The following is a 19,477-nucleotide window of genomic DNA, read 5'->3' as shown; positions in this document are numbered from 1 at the left end:
AGTCCGTTTCCCACCATAGTTTACTGGTGATCTGAACTTCAGGTGGTCCTTTTATAAAATCAACTAATTTGCCGAGAACATATCGTGATTCGTCGCGCTACAATGAGTAACTAATTTTCACGGAAGCTAACGTGGATAAAATCTATTTTTTCCCAAATGCAGTTGTGGTGCAATTCCATTTGTGGCAAGTTCTTCACTCAATCAACAAGGCCACCAACCGACCAGTTACACATGCGCATAAGTAGCGTGACRAACCATTTCTAAAATCAATGAATGAAAATCCTACACATTCTTACGCACACACTTTTGTGTACATACTTACATGCACACAAATGTACATATCATATGTATGTATTCTCACGCCTGCTTGAAAGGTGAATGCAATAATGCTYGCCGGCCATCCATTGATGCGAAGTTGGAGGGCAAAGTCGTGTGTGTAGTGAGCGAACGAGCGATATTGAGTAAACGTAACGGTGTTGGCCTACGCGCCCCGCACCGCAAACAAAACATTAAACAACATTAAATAGAAGCGCAAGCATAACTTTCTTACAACGACAAACTCAATGACCAAAGTCGTCATGACTGCGCTCCACATGGCCCGGTGTCTCAAGTGCCTGAGGAATCTAGTTTATTGTTTGTCTATTTAAATAATGTTGTTATTGTTATTTGTTTCGTTTATTTGAGGTGTGCGTAAATTTACTCGCACATATGTACATACATATATATWAACGTTTAAAAATTACRTGTGTATTAGGGCCATACCTAAAATTTCCAAACTTTTAATAGAAAAAAAGTGATTGAATGTTTTTTATCTTTACTGCAATAAACTTCCTTTAAAGAACTGAAGAACGTAGATATTTTCTCCTTAGTCGGAGAATTTTTTTTAGACTAGAAAAAGCTAAGAATTCATGGAATTGTCTGATTTGRCGAATACTGTCTATGAACTTAGTCTTAGTCGAACTTGTCTTTGAGTAAAGGAAATACTCTCCTCCAATGCACTTTCTGTCGTCGGAGGCTATGATATCCCAAAATTACCTACAATTGTCTAGGATAATATTCTTACTTCTATCATATGAATTGATTAGTACGAATATCGCTACTCAAGAAGTTGCAAAACTAAAAAAAATTCATAGAATGGCAGCTTATCAAAAAAAAAAAAAATTATTTTGAAGAATTCTTTTGGTTAGAAATTTTTGAACATTTGAACTACCGAATAATAAAATAAATACATTTTACAAATTTCTGTACTAGACTCCGATTTAGCGGCGGTAAACGAATGAGCGAAGTCTTTGGTTCGATTTGAATTTTTGCTGATGATCGGTTAAGCTTTCTTCTCTGGTATTGCTTAGAACCATTATTTTGGTAAGATCACTTCAACAATCAATATCAAATTGTATTGTTTATATCATCCCTGCATTTTTGGATCGCCCTCGTACTCTTATATCGAACATRCTCTTGAGTTGATCATGCTTTCATGAGTACTTCTAATGTTAGCTTGCCGTTCGTTAAAACTCAAGCAGCTGCCACAGCACAGTGTCTTTAAAAGATGTTAACCAATTAAAATTTCGACCATGAGAAGAACGTAGGTTATTCTCGTCCTTAATAAAAMAAGAGATTATATTTTGGAACAGCCGTTAAGCCTGAGCCAAAAYAGATAATCCTGAGAACGTATTTTTGTCATTACTCTCTGGCGATTTTCGGCATGGAAAAAAAAGCAACAACGATTTCGTTTGCAATTTTATGTTTCTACTGGAATTGCGTCTAATTAGTCTTTAAAACTRTTGTAGAAGTGTTTTTGCGAGTCTACTTTATCACAAACATAAGAGTGGCACAAAGCTTTCAGTGAAGATTGAAGAAATTGAAAGATTGCATAATGCCTGAAAATACTATTCCTGGACCTATGTAGTAATTCGTTGGTTCTAGACTTATCATATTTGAGCCATATCAGCTTCGTTATCTTGCAATTGGTTAATGATTTCCATCTGCCTAGTGAGTATAAAGATCTCGTTTGATCTTTCTCAGCGGGCATTGTATTAACTCCATTTCGGATTCATCTAAGGATACTCCTAATTTGGTTAACTCGTCCGATTTTTCATTAGCGTTACCTTGCCCATTAACGCAAATTAAAGACAGGTGGAGTTGACTCGTCTTTGGCTTTAAGATTAAAGCCTTTCTGAGATTGCTAACTACCCTGGAATTAATAAGTGGCGTTGACAACTTTCCGCATCCTTACGTAGTTATTCATTAGAGCACCACAGCTCCACTATGTACCAAGTACTTCCGCATGGAAGATGCTGGCTGAGTTTAGTAGTCGAATGGAGAGAGAGATTTCGAGATTGTCGGAGTATCCACCCGCACCTACTTGTCTGTCCATTTTGGACTCGTCGGTATAGGTAAAGACAATAACATCCGCTTCTACCAAATTGCTTCTCCACTTGTACAAATAGGGGGTATCCTCATCCGGAAGTGGCTATTGAAATCTAACCTTTGAAGGTATATAGTCTGATTAACTTATATTTAGGTAGTTCAAAATGGCGCTATGTCCATAATCTTTCCTATTCCAACCTTCTCCTGAAGGCGATAACAAAGATTTCTAATAAAATAATGACGTAATTACGAAAGGAGTGTTAGAATAGTGAAAGTAATGGAAGCAAATATCATTATGAAAAAAAAAAAAAACAAAACATGAGAACCTTACATTTAAGTTATTACTGTAAAATTCTTTCTTCGTAAGAGATTTTTTAGACTTGACTTTAATGGCATCGTAGTTATTTATTTACGTTGTCATTCTAATTAAGTTCAGTTTTCTCTCTTGTTATTTCTAATGAGTGTTGGTGACGGTTTGCTTCTTTCTCTGTTATCATCAGCTGTCATCACAAATTCGAAGACAATAGTGATCCCTATCATTTTTTTTTTATTTCCGGAGTCCTTCTTTCATGATGTATGAATTTATCAGCTTGATGGTCACCGCCATTCCAGCTTGATGGTCAACTATCTTGTTTAGCTTATAGCGAACTCAATCAAAAGTAACACTTGTTGGTAAAAGTATGTCTTTCTGTATTTCAGGATTGGCATAATTTTAAAAGTTAATGTCGAGATGGTCAAAACTTTTAATTATAGCTGACAATTGTTAAATTACTAGACGAGAAAGAAGGGAGAAAAATCGACTAGTCACTTATTTCCTACTATAGGGTGCAGAGGCTTGGATAATGACCACATCTGAGGAGTCGRCTGACGAGTTTTCGAGAAAAAGRTTCTGCGGAAATTGACCTAGCTACACTTGGAATATCCCTGGCCCAAARGCGCGCTGTTGTAAAATCGGCAATAACCGCTTAAGCCGTGTCTACGTCAATTAAGAAGAATCACTAACTGTTACCACTGTATTTGCCATTTTATGGGGGTACCGCTGGAAGCAGAAAACTATACTACACAGCTAAGTTATGGCGTCGTTGTAGTGATTACTAGGCCTATAAACATCTGGTAAAGTGTTAAGATTTCATATGTGCGTATATGTGTTAGCTACCGCCCGCCGCAAAGCGACTAAGACGCCTCCAAATGCTCACTCGTCACATTAGAAAAAAAAAAACAACGAATGACAGCAAATCAAACAAAAAATCAAAGCGAAAACCATTCAATGTGGGCATGTTTATATATATTACGAGTAAATATGCACACACACATACATACAAACATACGTGTGTAGAAATCAACAGTGTCAACAGTTGATGTGCCTACTATTTGTTGTTATTAATTATATTTGTTGTTAGTGCTGTTGGTAATGAGCTTGGTGGTTGCCGCGTCTATTCACTGTTTATGATCATACACCGGAGTACATAGCATTGTTTTTGTGCTCTTGCCACTGCTGCTCTCGAATAAATGCAAATAAAGTAGCGTGACGCTATTTAGTTTGTTCGTGACCGTGGCCGTTGCGTCGCCATTCCACCGGTTCGCCAAATGGTTCGGTGAAGAGCTTTGCTTTGGAAAACGCTTTGGCTGTTCGCTTAGCTATGCTTTGATAGTTGGCCGCCTGTTGAGCACATTTGCCTTTGAGTAGCAGCGGAGTCGAGTCGTGCCACAGCAGCCACCATCGTCGTTTGCCGTCGCTGGCTCTACGAGTCAATAATCGAGTCGAATTGCTGAGTAGTGACGTCGCTATTGAGTGTTTAGTTGGGACGCGAAAAAATCTGAAAGTTTATTGCTTTTAAATTATTATTTACATACACACACTCATACATATTTGTACGCGTATGTTTTGTGAGTTCGCTGTTAACGCATAAACCTTCTTCGGCTTTTATTTTGTGCGTGTCTAGTGTTTGGTGTTGTTTTTTGGGTGGATTTCATGTTTTTGCGTCTAAACTTATGCCAGCATATGTTATACGCTTGGTGCGAACTTTCAATATTGTTTTCGACAATTTTTCGCTATTTTTTGCCAATTGCCAACACTCGTGCATAGAAGCTGAAATGTGAAAAAAATTTCTTATTATTCAATCTACGCGTACTAAGGCATATAGAATGAACTATCATGCTGAGTGTTAGCAGACAGTATTCTATGCGATATTTTATTCCAAGTGTGTGAATTAATGATTCTCGTCGAGTATGTGGCGTGTTTATTTAATGTGCGATGCTTAAAAGTAGTCGTGATTTGGCGGTTTAAATGAATTGAGGCGCGCTTTCGAAATACCGGATAACTGAGTGTAATTGAGTGTGTTTTTGAAATTTTTACAATTATTGTTGTTGTATTGGAAAGGAATTACGAAATATTGCAAAAATGAGCTGCGCCACGGGCACACTTAAATACGCGCTATTCTTGCTGAATATGCTGTGGGCGGTAAGTTGTTGCAATTGTGGGAGTATAAAAAATATTTAGATTTAGACTTAGACCCTGCAGTGATCMCAATATGAACTTTATGAGAGACGTTGAATGGCAATGATATCGTGTACTGAGAATAAATGTTTAAAAGCTTATGAGTTACAAATATACCTTACACTAAATTAGACCAAAGCCGATAAGCCATAGTTAAATTCAGCAGAATTTGAAGTTTTACATTTTTCGAAATAACTGCTTAATTTACAAAGATTTTTGTGACACAAAAAGCAGCAAGACCGAAATTATGATCTGAAATTTGATCGGTCAGCTATATGCTACAGTGCTTCGATCTGCATAGTTTGTTGAGATATTGTAGCGTTGCCTTGAACAATAACCTATGCCAGATTTCGTGAAGATTATCTTATCAAATAAAAGAGTATTCCATATAAGCACTTGATTTTGATGATGCTGTTTGTATGGAAACCATGTTCTATATATCCTTTAGTGGTCTGATATCGGTTCCGACAGATGAGCAGCTTTTTGGTGAGAAACGAACGTGTGTAATCAGCGCAAAATTTAAGATCGATATCTCAAAAACTGAGTTCACGCATATACAGACAGGCAAAGAGACCGACGGACATGACTTAATCGACTTATCTCGTCGCGCTAATTTACGTTATGATAAAAAAGTACTCGAAAATTGTGAATAAACATTTTATTATTCATCAATATTTATTTTGTCGTCTTTACAGTAATCCTTACTTATGCCAACGATTTTTTCAGTTCTCTATAGACTTTTCCAAACTCATAAACTTATGTCCCGTCGGCAGGTTTAATGTTCTTCATGAATGTGAGATCGGAACGTACAGGTAGGTCTTTACTTACGGTTCTCCTTTTGGAAAAAATTCAGCTTAATCAGGAAGAGTCAAGCAAGAACGTGTTTCATACCCAAAATATTCACCCAAATCATTTCAATCTCTCGCGAGAGATGTTGAGCTCTCTTGCCATCTTTCTAACACATGCTTGACAATATTCAGGCACCAAATCTTTCCCTTTTTTAATATTTTCATCAGCTGARGAGGTCGAAGGTTGTCTAGAACGAGGCATGTGTTCAATGATATCTTGATCGTCTTTGAACGAATTGTACCACTCGGAGGCTTGTGCYTTTCATAAAACTGAATCACTTCAAATCTTATTCAACATTTCGCACACGAATTTTGGTTAGAAATATAAAATTTGAGACAAAATCTTTGTTCGATATTTKTATCCATGTGTATGTATGTAGTACATATGCTATATWTTTTCTWCTGAATGTTAAAAACTTCATKKTAAACTTAATAWACCCTGTTCAGGGCATAAARTTAGAGAAACATTAAACATTGACTGACGATAAATAAAATAATATTAGGAGATATACACGGTTATGYACCTTGTTTTCAGTTTTCAATTTGCTWTGTTTGAAGSTCATACGCCAAAAAAATTAAATACRAATTCAATATGGACTCGKYTYACAATACCAACGTAAGGATCACAGTTCTATGTCGTTGAAATATATTGAAACAAGAGAGCTCACCAACTATATTGAAAACAAAGATGAGCGAAAGAACAGTCCTCCTGTTTTTTGATTCTCTGATAACTTGATAATGATAATTGAATCATGGGATTTCAATGACCTGAGGACCATCCGTTTATATGCTTTTGGAAGACTTTTAATATGGAAAAATAATAGTAATATGGAAGACCGTATGGTTCTCCTATRAAGATATCACAGCTAAGGTCGTACAATAGAAAGGCGTTAAAGTAAAATCAGAAGTCTGGATGAAATCTTTGAACAACAAATAATGTAAAAGGGAACTTCGGCTTCGAATAACTACATATGTATGTAGTTTAAGTTGAATATGTCTCAAGATTCAAATATTTCGTTAAGAGTTCTCAGAGCTGATAAACCAATATAACAATTCTGTAAAGAGTGTGTTTCGCTCCACTTATGGTCAACATACTCGGCCTACTGAGCGTACTATTCGCAACACCATAACACATTTTGAGATCCAACCAGGTCCAAGACGCAGTGAAGAAAATATAGTAACGTAGTTGGGAGTATAAATGAAGACCGTGGACAGCAAGATTGAAGTATGGAACTACAAAATTCAGCTTCGTCCGTTCTATTTCTGGCTCAAACAAGAAAAATTTTCGCATTTGGGACGAAGAGCAACCTGAAGAAATTCAAGAGCTGCCATTTCTTCAAAAATGATGCCGTTGAGAACGTAACCGCCAATGGCGACCGTTATCACGCCATGACAATCGACTATTTGATGCCAGAAATTGAAGSTCGTGAGCTCGGCGACATTTGGTTTGGTTGTTACTTGGACTAGTCAATTTAACTRCTATACATATTGTTGCTTTAATTTATGTATATTTTGTTTTATTGCATATGAAAGAAGTGAAAAGTTGTTTTAGCCGCTGCGTCGTATGAGTAACTTTGATRGCAACATTGAAACKGATAATAGCAAAAGAAACATAAGTAGATTTTCTAAATTTCTGGTAAATGAGTAGAATTAAATTTTTGGTGTGGGGAAGGAGAGATATTAGAACTCAACTAYGAATTTTGAAATGTAGTGCAAAAAACCATCACGAATTAAAGCTTTTTCAACGCTTATAGCAATTCGAAAAAATTACTTATAGTAGTTTCTACTAGTTTATAGGCGTAGGTACCGCTCAAGCGATTATAGCCGTTATAGCAATTTACGCATTTCTTTTATTTCTGACAAAAAAAACCCAGAACAAAAAACTGTTTAAAGTGTGCAGAAGCGTAAAATTTTAAACTGATGCATATCTAAACATGCAAGTTCAAAAAGCACTCGTAATTAAGGCCTACTTACTCATCCAAACCATGYTCATTATCTTCTGCTGAAAAAAATGAAATTAATAATTTTTTAYACGCACAATTTCCCTGTTGCTGAACATATTGCACATATGTATATATAGACATATATATACCTAACTGAAAAACACGATTATATCTAACTTACTAACGACCTACCACACACATTAACGCTTCGCACGATAGGGCCACGAAGACCTTGGTGCGTAATATGCCCACACCTATTGTAAACGTGGACTCGCAACGCAACCCGTTGTGGTGGTGTTAACTTACTTAGTTGAAGTGGAAATGATATCATCTGTATTAATTTAAACTAGCAAGTTTACCTATGCTTCTCCATAGACACTGGGCTAGGAAAGTCTTTTGGCTTCCTGCGCAGCTCACACAACGCAACCTCAAGGCGGTAAAGTTCACTGCGGCTTGCTGAGTGAATGAGCTTGCTCGTTTATGATGCTTTTGTGTTTTTATTTATCTATGCTTATGTGTACGCATTTGTCATGTTTTTTGCTTGTCAATATTTTATTTTAATTTTCCACGTCTTAATTTCTTTCCTTGTCCCAGCATATTGTTGTGGTTACTGCCAACATACTCACGCATAAAATATTCTCCACAGATTGCGTTGGTTACTTATGGCGTTAACTGGATTAACACCATTAGCTGTTGCTGTCATTTTGGCTCAAGCAGTGAAATATTACCTACCTAAAAATATGAGTATATCGTATTGTGTGTGCACAATAGGGWGGGGCAAAGATTTACTTTTTACAATTTTCTCCAAAAGACTCAGTAAAAAAAGGATTTACAAAAATTCAATACATATCCTATGGGTCTGATTTTCTTTTCACGACCTTAATTGACGTATAKTTTATCTTTTTTTCGATAGCAGATAAAAAAGTTTTCTATGAATTTATTTGGGTCGGTCAATTAGACCTTATAAAATTAAAATCTAAAATAGTTCACCAAAGTTTCTAAAAAAAACAAACATATATCTTTGAGTGCTAGGATGTTTGAATGAATCACTAAGTGATTTCAGCAGTTATTTGTGGATTACTATTGAGACAATGAAAAATATTAAGAGACATTTTCTGGTCAATTAAATATTATATATATAAATTTTTGTGAAATCAAAGTTTTATTATTAAAAACAATTTTTCAACAATTTTTCCTCATATAAAAAATTAAATATATTGTTAGAAATTTTCATTGATACAAACATATAGTATGTACACTATTAGCWAAGAAATTCTGAAATTTTTGGAAAAAAATATTTTAAATTCGGCCATTGCCACGCAATTTCTAGTGATACCTCGGATTAGGCGTTGGACGATGGAAAAAAACAGAAAATTCGGTTATTGGAAAAAAATCTTTCTTCGAAGTCTTTTAGAATTGCATCCCAAGTCTTAGGTAAAAATCGGTTGATTAGTTCTCGAGAAATCTTGGCAATCGACTTCCAAAACACAGTTTCGAGAAAAACGCGTATAAAGGCGGCGCACTTAGCCTAGCTAGCCTCGAAGGCACAATTTCTCAAGGMTGTATCTCCGAAACTATTACTCGGATCAACTCGAAAATTTAGGAAAATATTTTAGAGGAAAAATTAGGAAAAACCCGTAAACCCGTATAACCCTCTAAGCATAGTGGCAATCGGGGGTCATACATTATGTGATGTATGATGATGATTATGTGTGACCCCCTAATTCATTATGTGAAAGTGCTGTCTTTGCTTTTTGTTAGTATGGACTATAGTAAAAGAGTTGTTTTTAAATTTTGTATTGTATTTTGAATCATTGTTAACTTATAAGGTTAAGAAAAGACATTAGACACCTCAGTTTGAGTAGCAGAAATTCGCATTTAATGTTTTTCTTTTATACACATATTGAATTAATCATTGCGTGAATTCAAAGAATTCCAAGKAAAACGGATGATGTGACCTGTATCTATGAAGTTAAATCTTCAAGTAGACGTGAGTCATATACAAGTGTATAATTGACTGCTAGTTTGTATTGGCAATTTTTGCCATGAATAATCAATTCTATAAATCRAAGTTTAATCAAATTCGAAAAAGTGCAAAAGTAATTAAATCKGCAAGTGAAGAAATTATACCACTCATCGSACSTTTGTTTGTATATAYCGTCACCTAAAATGCAAAATAACGTAATATTACTTTTTATAAGTTTACAGGAAATACGATATACTAGAAACCACTCAYATTGAAACAAAATTTGAGTTTTGGTAATAAAACGGTTATATATTTTTTATGGTACGCTGTTTTGCATTTTAGGTGACGATATGTAKTATATCTATATAATAWATACACTTACTATGTATTTTGTTAAATACCTATGTGATATTCTAATACTCTTAGTGGAACATTTCCTTGTCAATACTTACAACTTTGATATTAATTTATGCATATTCCGTTTAAGCATACACAATGGAATTATCATAGTATTGTCWGTTTGCAACTACAGAAATTTCAATTATACGCCCCCAATAATAACATGCACTTTATATAAGTACACACAATGTAATTTATTGTATGCTCCTACACCCCTACATGGCWATTCATTAGCAATTCATTTTGGCGCACGTTCGAGTCAAATTGTTGATTTGTCGCCATTTTTTATACCCGAGCGCAACAGAGTTCGAAACAAGTTTATTATGGTAATGGTCATTTAACGGTTGTATGTAACGGCATAGGCAATCGAGAAATGCATAAAATTTATATGTGAAGTTATATATGGGAGTTATTGATTTTATTAGTTTTTTATTACGCACACCCTGCTCTTTGTCTATRCGAAAAATCATTTGTATAGGAATGCCGTTGCCAGTCACAGTTCATATACATACATATAATATATCAAATGCAACTAGATTTCTATTTTGCTAGTTACTTACATATATTTTATTATTTGTGTCAAACGAAGTTTGCGTGTTGGGTAATTTGGTAGATTTTTGAATAGGATKCGCTTTGCTCTGTTCTCCAACCTCCTTCAGTCGAGCTTAACAGGCTTTTTCTGTGCATTCTATTTAGTATAATTGGTATGATCCGATTTATTGATTTATTATCAGTAAGGTAATTTCATAATGTCGCTCTCTTAGAARCCTACTGGCAAGAAACAGGTATAGTTGATTTTCGCTAACTTCTCTCGATTCGCATTTTTCACCAGCAAAATTATTCGCTRGAACAGGAAGAGTTAGTTATAAGGGCGTAGCTCATAGTAGATTATTCTCAGCTAATCCCACCAAATGCATAKCAACACTTTTATGACCGACAACTCTAGCTTGGACATCATTCGGGCCCATTTACAACCTCTTTCGCTGAAGTTGTCGTAAGTAACCCAGTTATGTAATTCGTTGATTGAATTCGGTTTAYTTTTGCTCGAAGGATACTCGTGATATATGGGAGGAAAAGTGAGTCSTTTATTTTCTCTATAAACTCCTGTAGCTGCTAAAATGAATTCATAACTGTTATTTTGTATCGACAATATCACGTTCAAAGTTAGTAGCGCCATCTACCGTAAGAAATTCAGTTCTTGTCGGTGATTGACGTGTTTCATTTCATTTTAATAATAAATTTCAAATATTTAACAACCTCTTTAGTTCTATAGTCTTATGAGGCTCGACAGTTTCGAGAATTCGGTTACACTCGTTTATCACCAATCCATAGGCGTGTTTAATTTGGAAATTGCTATGCGTGCACATTACGTAAGAAACCTAATAWGTGTTAAGTAATTGTCGTGCGCAATCATATTAGTTGCGCCATTAGTTGCGCCATTAGTCAGCGCTGTGTCCAGCCTATGCGCCGGAACGCTTGCAAGCTCGATTGCTTGTCCATCTCAAATGTCCCCCAACAAAAACGTTTGTCATGTAACATGCCATTGTTTCAGTGAATTTGTGCACTGTGGCTTTTAAAATTAATTCACACACKCCTGTCACTCACCCTCTTACAGACCTTGTTTTCTCCAACAGTTGTAAACTTAGCAGCGCTAATATTTGCGTTATAAACTATAAATACTGTGATTGAATCAAGAATCTGTCGGCATCATTCAAGTCTTCAAGCTTCAATTATGTAAAAGTTGATTTCTCAAGTTACGGCAGCTTTATTGTTGCTTGACTTTAATTGTCGTTTAATTTGTAAGAAGCAGTTTTTTGCCGCTTGTGATTTGAACAAAGCTTAGCAATCAATTAGTATTGCTTAGTAAACAAAAGCTTATAATATRGTCACAAATTGTATACAATTTAACTATTAATTTTAATTTCGAAAGGTATCTACTCAAACGATGAATCAGATGGAATATAAGATAGTAATTAGATGTATAGAAGCTTAAAACCGTTATTGGCGCGTGGTAAATATCTGTTTGTTGAAGGTGGGCATTAATCTTTCAATACGTTYGATAGACCCTTATATGCAATGTTGAGGAGGGTGTGCACAATAGGTGGCGCGGATTGTAGGGTCTCCCTTATTGTGGATTAGACAGAGCACAATCGTCGGGCATGCCTTCGTTCTATTATTTTGAACAAAGAAGCTGATGCATCATCAGTTCTTCGCCGTCGTGTTTGAATAGCTCGGCCGGTAATCCATCTGCCCCGCCGCTTTGCTGKTCTTCAGATGGSTAATTGCTATTYGAACTTCTTTTTSGTCGGGCAATGGAATGTCTGYTCCATCGTYATCGTTTGGGGAATYGGGTTCACCATYTTCYGGTGTTATGCTTTCACTGCCATTCAGCARGCTGGAGAAGTCGCTCCATCAGTATGCTCTGAGTATTAGTCACTAGATAACCTCTGGAGAGCATGTTATTTAGCTTACTGACAAATTATTGTTTACAATAAATTCCAATGAAAAACGGGCTCAGATATTAAGGAGACCAAAGTATGTAATGMAAACAGAATTACCATATTGTTGGTATAATGAGGCATATAAGAAAGTCTTCCAGTAAGCCTTAGGATAGGCTTCAAATTCGACATAGAGTTGCTATATACCGAGAAAAGTGAACTTAAGGCACATAAAAGTAAAAAAAATTAAATGTTTCGTAAGACAATTTTTAATCTTCGGAGTTAATTAAAGTGTTTTATTGCGTTTTTTGAAGTCAGAAATTCGCAGTAAAAATTGAAGGAGGTTATATGAAAAATTATAATGTAAAGAGTGTTTTTTAGACGTGTGGTTTTCAGCACTTTAATCGAATTTTGTCTCTTTGATAGCTGTTACWTGAGTTAAATTTTTGGTTTGTCATTTTATATTATATTACAAAGACTTACTATGAAATGCTATTACCAAAACAATGGATCGGTTAGTTCAACTTTTAACGAAAATTCACGTTGAGTAAAGAATTTTTCGCGCGATTCACTCAACTTTTGGTCAACATAATCGGCATACTGAGCATACTATTCTAAGGCGCAGTATTCATTATTGAATTATATTCGACATAGTCAAGCAGCTGTAGTTTAAAGTGTTCACGAAGACCGTGGAGAGTCGATTCGATGCCGTTCGTAGCAATTTGGACARCCGTATTGAACGACTTGGCGTATTTTACGTCGAGATATTAAATTGAAAGCGAACAAAATACAKCGTACAAGAACTGAAGCCGCCCGACCTTCCCAAGTGACATCTCTTCGTTTATGGGCTCTTGAAAAGTTCCGACGTTGATGCAAATTTCACGTTTTGGGTCAGTCGATTGGTCACCGAGATCGTGTGATATAACACCGTTAGACTTTTTCCTGTGAAAATATGTAGAGTCTWAAGTGTATGCGGACAATCACGCTTCGATTAAAGCTTTGGGGCAAAATATCAAGAGTGTCATTCGCCAGTTAGCAATAGAAATGCTCGAATTAACCATCAAAAATTGGATTGAACGGATTGACGTAGCCAACATTTGAAAGAGAAAATCTTCGAGAAATAAATGCCAAAGAATGTTGTTTCGAATCATAATAATAAACTTCTCCATTAAATTTCTATGTTCTATCATTAAATAACTCAGAGGGGCTTAAGCGGAGTACTATACGATACCTGCTTTTCACTTTTATTCATTCTCAGAATTTCATCGAAAATATTTTAGGCAGCAAGATATCACAGTTGCGGGTTATAGTTTTCGATTGTGTGATCGTTTGGAATAATTTTTGTTTAAACCAGTTCATTATCGGTTTTGAAAACTTAAACGATTAATTTCTTGCTTAAAAATATCATGTATTTCAGTTTATTAAGGAATTCACCCACATTGTAGTTTCTAATGAGAAAGTGCCCAACTCTCACMAAGTTTTCGAATATAAGATTTTATTGAACCTCAATACATTGCATTATAACTCCAAAGTCTACAAAAATTTATCTTTTTTATTTCTTACAGATATTGGGTATCCTGGTGGTAGTTTTCGGTGGGCTTGGCTGGGGCGCTATGCCMCAGAGTTATGCCATCGGCTTCATTACTATGGGTGGTGTCATCTTATTCATATCATTCTTCGGCTGCTTCGGCACAATGCGCGAATCGGCGCGCCTTTTGTGGACGGTAACAAAATTAATATTTATTAATTTTTTGTTACCACTAATTTTATATATTTATAAAGTATGGCATCTGCACCTTCGTGCTGATCATTGTAATAGTAGCGTTCATTTGTTTGAGCACGCGCGATGTTTTCAAGCGCTACGCTATGGAAGGCGTAGAGGAGCAATGGCGTCAGGAGCTGTTTCAACCGGGTTCCATGGACACAGTGCAGTCAGTGGTATGTAACATAACAGTGATTGCATTCAGCATACATAAATATATCTATTTCATATAATTATTTTTGTTAAAGTATGCCTGCTGCGGCCTCAACTCTGCTGAGGATTACATACGCATTGCACGCGCCCCACCCGCCAGTTGCTGCAAGGAATCGAATTGCATAAATCCCTTGAATCTCTACCTCACAGGTTGTTTGCCTAAGGTTGAAGAAGCTTTCGCCGATGAGGCCACCGTTACGGCGTACCATCAGTATGGCTTGTTGGCCTTTGGTGTGAGTATAATGCAGCTTCCATGTCAAGTATTTTTAACTACTTTTCTTTGCATATTCAAATTTATTTGCAGTGCCTCATTCTGCTTTTGACGATCCTACTGGCAATACATTATCAGAATCGCAAACGGCGTTTTAGTTACTAAGCTTTTGTTTAGAAGTTGTGAAAGCTTAAAAGCATTTGAGTCTCACTTGTGTAGCTTTTATTGAAATGTGAAACGATTTTATTACATTTAAATTTATATTAGATATTTGCATTTAATATTAATAACTGTTTAGCTTTCAATGAATGCTTTTATGCAATGTCACATGTACCTCCAAGCCAATCGAATAAATAACTCTAATATAACTATTGTACAGTGTTAGATATAATACATATATTTATTTATTTGAAACCCAGTGCATTTCACATTTTAATTAATTTTTCGAAAATATTTTTTGTAATTTAATTTTATTGTAATTTTAGTGTATAGAAAAATAAAAAAGTTGAAAAAAAGCTCTTTTGTATTTAAACTAATACTTTCTAAAGGGTATTATCCAGAGCTAGAAACCCCTACAAAAACGGAAGATGTTGAGTTCAACCACTCAGAAAACACTTCTATCGTTATGAGGTTTGAATCAAATGGTTCAGTTCTTTATACTAAAAAACCCATATGCAAATATCTACATTAGAGCGCGAATCATTCTGAACAACTTTGTATAAGAGACAATGAGTCTAAAACCCGGTTTCGAGCCTGCGATTTTTCAGGTGAAGTTTAAAAACATTAATAATCGGTTGTATGTATGGGCCGAGTCTAGCGTGTACTTCACAATACATGTACGTATTAAATTTCATTCAGCTATATCTAAAAAACCGACGAACAAAATTTTATGGCCCATAAAATACTATGTTTCTTTACTGCGTCTTTCATTTTGCTCTGAATTTTATCAATTTCCTTTACAAAATCAAGAATTTTCAATTGGGATCCGAACATTTTTTGAGTGGTTTTCGGTTTGTTTTTTGCATTTTAAATAATAATGGTTTGGATCGGGGTTCGGTTCGAAGTCCATAAAAAGGAGGCAGTTCAGTTTAAAACCTGTTTTGGTTGAAAACCTGTATTTTCACATTCTCTTTTAAAAAGTTTTCGAAAATTTACTTTCTTCTTTCCATGTCTGCTGGTTTGTGGGTTTCTTTGTTCTTTTTGTTTAAATTAAATTTTATCTGATATTTAAATAGTATTACGTACTGTAAGAACGCTCTCGTTGAAAGAATGATTTCAAAATCGCGTATTAAATTTTTTAAATGCTATGTAAAAGGCAAGGAGAGGATGGCACCATGTGTAGAAGTTCACACAATTAAGGAAAGTTTTCTGAGCGCTACTCACTTGGGAGTGGCCAGCAACAATTCTTATACATAAGTATCCTCTGGGTACCCAGAAAACATCCGTTTGAATGCGAATAATTAAGAAAAAGAAGAAAAGGTAAATGGATCATATATACTGTACTAGTATGTACATATATGTAGAGTATTCTCTTTAACTCCAGTTGGAGCGAAGCCCTACGCCTACCTTTGAGCATTGTTATTATTGTCACGATAAGTAAGAGCAAAGATTCTGCGTGCGATGCTGACGGTAGCTACTGGCAGGGCTCCCAAATCAGTAAGGTGGAAGGTTAGTACCGAAGCTAAAACAATCCACAGTCCTTTTGCTATGGAGGACATGTCTTCACATGATGGTGACGAATGCTACCCCAACAAATTAAGAAACCTGAGCTATTCATCCATCTTTCTGATGATACTCGATTACTGAAACCAAAAGATCATAGTTAAATAATATGCTTTAGCTAAGCGAAGTTTTATTCCATAAAAGTTATGGTAATCAAGGGGTTAGGTACACATTCAACTTGCGAATTCTTTATACCTTGTATATATTTCCAACCCTCATGAAGTTAAATGAAGTCGTCTGATTCTAAATGTTAATACATTTGTTTCAAACGATTTTATTACCGTTTGCGGAACCAAGTTCTCAGTATTTTTATAAATTATTTAAATAAAAACATATTAATAAGAAATGAGTATTACACTTCAATTAAAAAGGTATTTATTATTTCTGCGATTTATAAATACTATATTCTTAGGGTCCTGTGAGGGTTATCAAACAACAGTCAAACGAACCGCATAGGTGCTTCGGTGAAAACACAAATATTAAGTATTTATTTTACGATGTTTTTAATTTAAAGAATACACTGATAAATTTTCGAAATAAAAATAATCTGCAAACAACATTCATCAAAAATGATAAGGAAGTTGAAGTCATCTCTCTGTATTCAATGCGAATAATTCCGTTATACATTGTGGCAAAAAAGTACCCGAATTTAATTATTTATCATTATTTATCCTGTCACTTTCATAGTAATCCCGTCTAATACACTTACATATGCCAAGTATTTTTCCAGTTCTCGTAACCCTTTTCATAAGTATGTACATTTCGGTATGGTCTTCAGTCTTTCAGCGAATTTTGTTTATCTCTTCGGTTAACAGTCAGTCAGGTGAACAAGAAAAAAATCATATGGAGCTAAATCTGGTGAATACGGTGCTTAATCTATGACCTTCATTGTGGTTWTGGCTTTAAATTCGAGCAAGAACGCGTATCATACCCAAAATATCCACCAAAATCATTCGAACGGACCCGCGAATGATTCAAGCTCTCTTGCTATCTCTCTGACACTTGAATGACGATTTTCAAGCACCATAGCCTTCACTTTTTAATAGTTTAATCAGTTAATCAGTTGAAGAGGTCGAAGGTTGCCCGGAACAGGTTGCCCAGAACGAGGCTTATTTTCAACGATCTCTCGACTGTCTTTGAAGGTTTTGTACCACTTGTTTTGTTAAAACTGTTAAAACTTAATCACCGTAAGGTTTTTCCAACATTCGCAAAATATTTTTGAAATATGATTTACCCCTGGAATTTAATTACAATTTCCGGGTGCTTTTTCATTCCAAACTAAATTATCACATGTGTGTGTACAATGTACTTTTATATGAAAGAAATATGAACATCGCGTTCTGTCTAGGAATTTCAGTTGCAACATTACATGTGTTGACTAATTACATCTCTTGCAGAGATAAGAGTCGCCAACGCTGTAAAATATCTCTGTGTTGACAATTTCAACATTTACGGTTTATTTAATTTGTGTAACATTAGGTACATAGTGATAAAATGTGATAATTTCGGGCGATGATTTAATGAAGGTCATTTGATTAACTTCTAGGCCATAATAGACCAATACTGCAGTTTGAATCAGCAGAATAACAAAAGCAGTTTAATAAGTCTATCTTTTTTTCGCCTAACTGCTGTTTAATCACCATTGTAATGCTCAATTAATATCTACTCGCTACGATGACTTTGTTAATAACGCCTTAGTGGAGGCGATATCTGCATTTCCATACACCCCAGATCACTCTAATTTTTTCCAAAGAACAGTTATGGGACTGCACAATACTGAGATCTTCTAACAATGGTTACATGAAGACTACGGTCTCAATATAACTTTAAATTCATTCACGCACCTAATTGAGCATATGAAGACACTCTTCTAGATCTTTGCTTTAGTAATTTATTTTCCTTAGGTCTTATAACTTTTTTCTAAAAGCTGCATCTGTACTCACACCACTATATCAGAATATCTAAATAATCACTTTGAACCTCAACCGCTTATGGACATCAATCTGTGTATCAATAGTTCTATGACATACTAGTTTTTTTAATGATTTTTCAGAAAATTTAACATGTTTTATATTATATTTCCTGAAAATGTAAACAGTTCCTTAGAGGATATATTCAGTATAATTAAAAAGTTTCTCAAAAAACTGAAGATAAGCTTTTGTATTTCGTTATTTTTGTTATTTAGTTGTATAAGTATTATATTATAATCAGATAGCCTAGCCATTTTAATGTAGAACCTCAAATTTAAATATTAATTAGGAACGCACTATACATATATAAAAATAAATCGATTCATCATAACTATTGTAATTGTTTGATATCATCAAAAAGTAGTGGAACGATAATAAATTACTCACATTCAAGACAAAACATTTTCGTATATTTACTAATTATTTGGTGATATCAGCAAACCAATAAAAAAAGTCTTCTTCAAATGGAATTTTGGAGATAACAAGGTATTTATACTTTGTGCTAGCGGCAAAACCAAGAAAAATATTATACGAAAATGAGTAATATTAACCGAATCATTAGAATTGGAAAAGATCTCAATAAAGTGCTCGAAGGAATTTAGTTATTAATATAATATAAGAATAATTGTAAGGCTATAAGTGGATGTACCATTTCATCAAATCTGACCTGCACTGACTAAAAAATGATAGTTTTCTCAAGTCATTACTATTTTTACTACTCATTTTTTTTTTATTAGTTATTTATTAACATAAAATAATATAGTGACCATATCCATTATTTCAATCCCGTTAGCAATATGGAAGCAAAAATATATCAATTGAGAATAATAATTCTTCTGAAAAGTTGAAAAAAAAAATTGTGTTATTTTTCTTAACTGTTTCCAATTTTTAAAAAATAGTAAAATTTGAAATTTGGGTATATGGATAGTTTCAGCCTTAAGATGTCTATAAAGAAGACTTTTTTTAAGTTCTAGTAAATCGGTTCAGTGGAACCGAKGGTATATTTTTGAAAAAGAAAACGCTTTTAAAGTTTAGCAAACTTGCCAGTTTGGATCCTGGGTGAGCAAAATAGGTACATATACATACATATGTATGTATCTTCGAAAATAATTTGAATTTTGAAAAATTCTCTTATTTTTTT

General features: G+C 34.7%; 1 protein-coding gene across 1 annotated transcript; it reads left to right on the top strand.

The window, feature by feature from the left end:
* The first annotated feature begins 3,925 nt into the window (after positions 1 to 3,925).
* On the top strand, positions 3,926 to 15,072 carry LOC108974908 (protein late bloomer-like). The gene is made up of 5 exons (XM_018943016.1): positions 3,926 to 4,828; positions 14,024 to 14,182; positions 14,241 to 14,396; positions 14,469 to 14,666; positions 14,738 to 15,072. Exons 1-5 carry the CDS (start codon positions 4,769 to 4,771, stop codon positions 14,807 to 14,809), a joined length of 645 nt encoding a protein of 214 aa, XP_018798561.1. The 5' UTR covers positions 3,926 to 4,768; the 3' UTR covers positions 14,810 to 15,072.
* Positions 15,073 to 19,477: the final 4,405 nt, after the last annotated feature.

Source organism: Bactrocera latifrons, unplaced genomic scaffold, assembly GCF_001853355.1.
Source record: "Bactrocera latifrons isolate USDA-ARS-PBARC rearing strain unplaced genomic scaffold, ASM185335v1 scaffold_113, whole genome shotgun sequence".
Taxonomy (NCBI): domain Eukaryota; kingdom Metazoa; phylum Arthropoda; class Insecta; order Diptera; family Tephritidae; genus Bactrocera; species Bactrocera latifrons.
The sequence above is the reverse complement of the archived record's forward strand: the minus strand, read 5'-3'. Positions and strand labels throughout refer to the sequence as shown.